Source organism: Coffea eugenioides, chromosome 1 (genome assembly GCF_003713205.1).
Source record: "Coffea eugenioides isolate CCC68of chromosome 1, Ceug_1.0, whole genome shotgun sequence".
NCBI lineage: Eukaryota > Viridiplantae > Streptophyta > Magnoliopsida > Gentianales > Rubiaceae > Coffea > Coffea eugenioides.
Genome location: NC_040035.1, coordinates 47,784,866 through 47,792,425, shown reverse-complemented (window position 1 = coordinate 47,792,425; position 7,560 = coordinate 47,784,866). Strand labels below are relative to the sequence as shown.

The following is a 7,560-nucleotide window of genomic DNA, read 5'->3' as shown; positions in this document are numbered from 1 at the left end:
TCATATATTTAATATTTGTCTAGATGTTTGATATGTTGTTAGTCTTGCAGAATTGTCAATTACTTTGGTATGTTGTTTGATATGTTGTTAGTTTTAATTTACTTTGCATATGTCTATTCTCGTATCTTTTATCAATATTTAGTTTCATTTATTTTCTTCCTGAAGAAGAAATGGATGCCAAATGTTTGGGATCAAATAATGGTGATGATAACATTTGTCTCGTTAATAGTGCTTCTGCGCACACTATATTGACAAATAAAAGATATTTTTCTTCTTTGGAAATGGGAGAGACAAATTTAATACCATCAGTGGTAGTGCAAAATTAATTGAGAGTTCTGGAAGAGTCACTCTATTTTTCCTGAAGGAACCAAAATTGTCGTAAATAATGCACTACTCTCTCCCAACACTCGAAGAAATTTATTAAAGATATCCGTCGAGATGGATATCAAATTAAGACACTGAATGAGATAATAATAAAAATCAAGTTAGATGAAAGTTGATTATATCATATTAATCATTCGAGGGTGTAATGGTTATCGATATAGTTATCTTTATTCTCATTTGATTTATAATCATCACATGCAGTAAATCAGAAGTTTACTGATCCCAATGAATATATGATTTGGCAAAAGTGAGAATATTTGAATGTCGACAAGTATTTATACATACCCCCTTTATATTATGCATGGCTCCAAAAGAAATTTATGTCGGATGAGTGATCTATCCCGACATTAGGGGGAGGAAAAGATCAACCGAAAGGAAATCATCTGAACAATTGGATTTCCTCGATCCTCATACAAAACAATGTGAACTAGAAGTTCAAGAAATTCTTCATTGAAATTCTTCATTTGAAGAAAATTATATTTATCGACTCCAGAAGAGTTATTAAATCAACTATTCCTGCAGGAAATACTCTGGTTAAAATTGATGTCCCTGAAGGACATGTACAAGTGCTACAAATAAAGGCCGGCCTACCTATATAAGGTATACATTGATTTCAAATATCTCCGGAGATTAAATAAATGTCATGACAAAATTTAACCTCCTGAAGAGGTCGCTCCCGAAGAGCCAGCTCCTGAAGAGAATGAAATTATAGAAAAGTTAATTGGAGCCTAATGAAATGTAGCACTTGATATTATAGAAGTTGATGAGGATCATGAATCTAGATCAGTTGATGAATGTCGGCATAGAAATGATTGACCAAAATGAAAAGGCCAATACAATCTGAATTAGATTCACTGGCTAAAAGAAATGTTTTTGGACCTGTAGTCCAAACGCCTGAATGTGTCAAGCCAGTTGGATATAAATGAATTTTTGTGAGAAAAAGGAATGAAAAGAATGAAATAGTGAGATATAAAACAAGACTTGTAGCCCAAGGCTTTTCACAAAGGTCTGGATTTGATTATGATGAAACGTATTCACCTGTAATGGATACGATCACATTTAGATATCTTGTGAGTATTGCAGTGCATGAAAAACTTGATATGCGTCTGATGGACGTTGTCACTGCTTATTTGTATAAGAATCTTGACAATAATATTTACATGAGAATTCCTGAAGGATTCAATATGCCTGAAGCATGTAAATCAAATCCTAGAGATATGTATCCTATTAGAATACAAAAGTCTTTGTATGGGCTCAAGCAATCTGGACGTATGTGGCATAACCGTCTCAATGAATGCTTAACTAAAGAAGGTTATACCAATGACCCAATATGTCCATGTGTTTTTATCAAGAAAAATGGGTCAAATTTTGTGATTATTGCGATATATGTTGATGATCTCAATTTGATTGGAACTCCTGAAGAGATCCAAAAGGCTGTCGAATATTTGAGATCAAAGAGTTTGGAAAGACAAAATTCTGCCTTGGTTTACAAATTGAGCATTTAGAGAGTAAAATTTTTATCCACCAACCTACTTATACCCAGAAGGTATTAAAGCGATTTCGTCTGGATAAAGCACATACATTAAGTACCCCAATGGTCATCAGATTATTGAATCCTAATAAGGATCCCCTTAGGCCACAAGAGGAACATGAAGAGATACTTGGTCCTGAAGTACCATATCTCAGTGCATTTGGTGCGCTTATTATCTTGCTAATTGTACAAGACCAGATATATCATTTGCTGTGAATTTATTAGCAAGATTTAATTCCTCGCCTACAAGACGACGTTGGAATGAAGAATGGTGAGATTGATGTGCTACAAATCCGATCGGATAATAATTTGGCAGATTTGTTTACCAAGGCTTTGCAGACTGCTACGTTTGGGAAACTGGTGAAGAATTTTGGTATGCGTCTGCCAAAAGATCTCATATAATGTTTGCATCAGGGGGAGAATTTATTACACAAGAATAGTGTACTCTTTTTCCTTCACTAGGGTTTTTATCCCACTGGGTTTTTCCCTAGTAAGGTTTTAACGAGGCATATTCTTTGTGTCATGGACATCCAAGGGGGAGTGTTATGAAATAATGATAAGATGTTGATGTCCGTTGATATTCTCTAGATGTGGCTGTCCCTTGATATTCTCAAGAAGGATTACAAGATGAAGATGTCCGTTTGCATTCTCAAGATGATAGTCACATGTATTCTCCCTAGATTCATTGGTACATTGGATGAACTCATTTATGGATGTACTTGATGTACTAAATTCATGTATTAGTACTTAATAGGGTTCATGTACCTTCTATCTTGGATCACCTATATATAGGGGTGAATCCTACTTCATTTACAACATTGAAACCTGGAAGTACTTTGATCAGTAAATATAATAATATTCTATCTCTCACTCTACTATTTCAATCCCTACTTTGGGAGTTTATTTTATTAGTTTCACAACACGTTATCAGCACGAGTCTCTAATTTGAGTGAAGGAAAGGCACGAAGCAAAAGTGAAGCACGAAACGTGTCAAGATTTTGCCCGAACAACTTTTGGCTACTTATCAAGGTAATATTCTTTCCTACGAATCTATTGCATAGTCTTATGGCTAATCTCACAAAACAAGAGTTCGTACCTCTTGATATTTCTGGAAAAAATTATTTATCGTGGGTATTGGATGTTGAAATTCATCTTGAGGCAATGGGTCTTGGTAATACTATTGTTGATGAGAATGATGCCTCAAACCAAGACCGTGCTAAGGCCATGATTTTCCTTCGTCGTCATTTAGATGAAGGACTAAAAGTAGAGTATCTTACTGTCAAAGATCCTCTTGTCCTTTGGCGAGATTTGAAAGAAAGATACGATCACCTGAAGTTGGTCGTTCTTCCAAAGGTCCGATATGATTGGCTCCACTTACGACTAAAAGATTTCAAATCTGTCAACGAATATAATTCAGCCATGTTCAGAATCACTTCTCAATTATCATTGTGTGGCGAAAAAGTCACTGATGAAAACATGTTAGAGAAAACATTCTCTACTTTTCATGTCTCTAATATGCTCCTGCAGCAGCAATATAGAGAGAGAGGATTTAAAAAATATTCTGAACTTATTGCATGTCTTCTGTTGGCTGAACAAAATAATGAATTACTGCTGAAAAATCATGAGTCCCGACCAACTGGTGCAAGTCCATTCCTTGAAGCGAATGGGACTCAATTTCAAAATTCTGGTCGAGGTCGTGGACGTGGCCGTAGAGGTGGTCGTGGAAGAAGCCGTGGCCGTGGACGTGATCGTAGTAGATTTGTGCCTCGTGAAGATTATAGCCGTGGCAAGCAACAAAATATTTCCCAAAAAGGAGAAAATAACTACGATCCGAAAGAAGGAGAAAAGAAAGTTTATGAAGAAAAATGCTACCGATGTGGTATGGAAGGTCACTGGTCCCGTACCTGTCGTACGGCTGAACATCTTGTTGACCTTTATCAAGCATCATTGAAAAAGAAGGACAAAGATGTCGAGACAAATTTTATCGACCAAAAGAATGATGATGATGATGATGGTACTGACATGACACATCTGGATGTTGCCGATTTCTTTGAGCATCCTGAAGATGCAAAATGATCATATATTTAATATTTGTCTAGATATTTGATATGTTGTTAGTCTTGTAGGATTGTCCATTACTTTGGTATGTTGTTTGATATGTTGTTAGTTTTATCAATTTACTTTGCATATGTCTATTCTCGTATCTTTTATCAATATTTAGTTTCATTTATTTTCTTCCTGAAGAAGAAATGGATGCCAAATGTTTGGGATCAAATAATGGTGATGATAACATTTGTCTCGTTAATAGTGCTTCTGCGCACACTATATTGACAAATAAAAGATATTTTTCTTCTTTGGAGATAGGAGAGACAAATTTAATACCATCAGTGGTAGTGCAAAATTAATTGAGGGCTCTGGAAGAGTCACTCTATTTTTCCTGAAGGAACCAAAATTGTATAAATCATGCACAACTCTCTCCCAACACTCGAAGAAATTTATTAAAGATATCCGTCGAGATGGATATCAAATTGAGACACTGAATGAGATAATAATAAAAATCAAGTCAGATGAAAGTTGATTATATCATATTAATCATTCGAGGGTGTAATGGTTATCGATATAGTTATCTTTATTCTCATTTGATTTATAATCATCACATGCAGTAAACCAGAAGTTTACTGATCCCAATGAATATATGATTTGGCAAAAGTGAGAATATTTGAATGTCGACAAGTATTTATACATACCCCCTTTATATTATACATGGCTCCAAAAGAAATTTATGTGAACTATTGATGAATGATCTATTGATGAGTGATCTATCCCGACATTAGGGGGAGGAAAAGATCAACCGAAAGGAAATCATCTGAACAATTGGATTTCCTCGATCCTCATACAAAACAATGTGAACTAGAAGTTCAAGAAATTCTTCATTTGAAGAAAATTATATTTATCGACTCCAGAAGAGTTATTAAATCAACTATTCCTGCAGGAAATACTCTGGTTAAAATTGATGTCCCTGAAGGACATGTACAAGTGCTACAAATAAAGGCCGGCCTACCTATATAAGGTATACATTGATTTCAAATATCTCCGGAGATTAAATAAATGTCATGACAAAATTTAACCTCCTGAAGAGGTCGCTCCTGAAGAGCCAGCTCCCGAAGAGCCAGCTCCTGAAGAGCATGAAATTATAGAAAAGTTAATTGGAGCCTAATGAAATGTAGCACTTGATATTATAGAAGTTGATGAGGATCATGAATCTAGATCGGTTGATGAATGTCGGCATAGAAATGATTGACCAAAATGAAAAGGCCAATACAATCTGAATTAGATTCACTGGCTAAAAGAAATGTTTTTGGGCCTGTAGTCCAAACGCCTGAAGGTGTCAAGCCAGTTGGATATAAATGGATTTTTGTGAGAAAAAGGAATGAAAAGAATGAAATAGTGAGATATAAAACAAGACTTGTAGCCCAAGGCTTTTCACAAAGGTCTGGATTTGATTATGATGAAACGTATTCACCTGTAATGGATACGATCACATTTAGGTATCTTGTGAGTATTGCAGTGCATGAAAAACTTGATATGCGTCTGATGGACGTTGTCACTGCTTATTTGTATAAGAATCTTGACAATAATATTTACATGAGAATCCCTGAAGGATTCAATATGCCTGAAGCATGTAAATCAAATCCTAGAGATATGTATTCTATTAGAATACAAAAGTCTTTGTATGGGCTCAAGCAATCTGGACGTATGTGGTATAACCGCCTCAATGAATGCTTAACTAAAATGACCCAATATGTCCATGTGTTTTTATCAAGAGAAATGGGTCAAATTTTGTGATTATTGCGATATATGTTGATGATCTCAATTTGATTGGAACTCCTGAAGAGATCCAAAAGGCTGTCGAATATTTGAAGAAAGAATTTGAGATCAAAGAGTTTGGAAAGACAAAATTCTGCCTTGGTTTACAAATTGAGCATTTAGAGAGTAAAATTTTTATCCACCAACCTACTTATACCCAGAAGGTATTAAAGCGATTTCGTCTGGATAAAGCACATACATTAAGTACCCCAATGGTCATCAGATTATTGAATCCTAATAAGGATCCCCTTAGGCCACAAGAGGAACATGAAGAGATACTTGGTCCTGAAGTACCATATCTCAGTGCATTTGGTGCGCTTATTATCTTGCTAATTGTACAAGACCAGATATATCATTTGCTGTGAATTTATTAGCAAGATTTAATTCCTCGCCTACAAGACGACGTTGGAATGAAGAATGGTGAGATTGATGTGCTACAAATCCGATCGGATAATAATTTGGCAGATTTGTTTACCAAGGCTTTGCTGACTGCTACGTTTGGGAAACTGGTGAAGAATATTGGTATGCGTCGGCCAAAAGATCTCATATAATGTTTGCATCAGGGGGAGAATTTATTACACAAGAATAGTGTACTCTTTTTCCTTCACTAGGGTTTTTATCCCACTGGGTTTTTCCCTAGTAAGGTTTTAACGAGGCATATTCTTTGTGTCATGGACATCCAAGGGGGAGTGTTATGAAATAATGATAAGATGTTGATGTCCGTTGATATTCTCTAGATGTGGCTGTCCCTTGATATTCTCAAGAAGGATTACAAGATGAAGATGTCCGTTTGCATTCTCAAGATGATAGTCACATGTATTCTCCCTAGATTCATTGGTACATTGGATGAACTCATTTATGGATGTACTTGATGTACTAAATTCATGTATTAGTACTTAATAGGGTTCATGTACCTTCTATCTTGGATCACCTATATATAGGGGTGAATCCTACTTCATTTACAACATTGAAACCTGGAAGTACTTTGATCAGTAAATATAATAATATTCTATCTCTCACTCTACTATTTCAATCCCTACTTTGGGAGTTTATTTTATTAGTTTCACAACACTTTTCTCCTAATTCACCTATATTTTAAAATTCAAACTTTTACATACAAAGAATAACTAGTCCTACTTTTTATCATCTTGTTCCATAATAGAAGAATCCTACTAAGGAATAAACGAGGGCATATACACCAGGTAAATCGAGTCAAGGAGGACGAGACTTTGAAAATCACTTTATATCATGTTCAAACATTAAACACATTCCCCCTGAGCTTTTAATAAAAATGTAGAATTGCTTTAAACACATACACACACATATGTATAGACACAAACACATATAAGTCCACATGTCCTACTTTTGATTTGAAATGCTATTGCAACACATTAAAAAATATTTCCCTTGCATTTCTGTTGGGGAAAATTATTCCCTTGATTTAGTTGCAAGACATTTCACTCGTAATTAATAAATTATGAGTTCAATTTATAAATGGGGCAGGTGGAATCCTATGACCGTACTCTTTAGAAGTACTTAGGTTTTTTTTTTTTTTTTACTTCTTTTTTAGTGTCTAGATGACAACTATGCCATGTGTCAAAAATCTAGAAAGTTTAGAAAGCCCTCAAATCTAACCCCAAAAAAAAACAATTGCCAACTAAATAATTGCCAACTAAATCATGAGATTTGACTATGTTACCAAAAAGTCCTTCATGATTCTATAACAATTAGACCCCTGCTGTTAGGCCCTTAACATTAATGACTTTCATATGCCTAAA

At 35.0% G+C, this 7,560-nt stretch overlaps 1 protein-coding gene across 1 annotated transcript; it reads left to right on the top strand.

Moving 5' to 3' along the window:
* The first annotated feature begins 3,076 nt into the window (after nt 1-3,076).
* On the top strand, nt 3,077-3,991 carry LOC113773947. Its single transcript, XM_027318540.1, has one exon. It carries the CDS (start codon nt 3,077-3,079, stop codon nt 3,989-3,991), a length of 915 nt encoding a protein of 304 aa, XP_027174341.1.
* The last annotated feature ends 3,569 nt before the right edge of the window (nt 3,992-7,560 follow it).

Excerpts from the sequence above, each read along its gene's own strand:
- LOC113773947 (XM_027318540.1), top strand. The coding sequence starts at position 3,077 with ATGGGTCTTGGTAATACTATTGTTGATGAGAATGATGCCTCAAACCAA.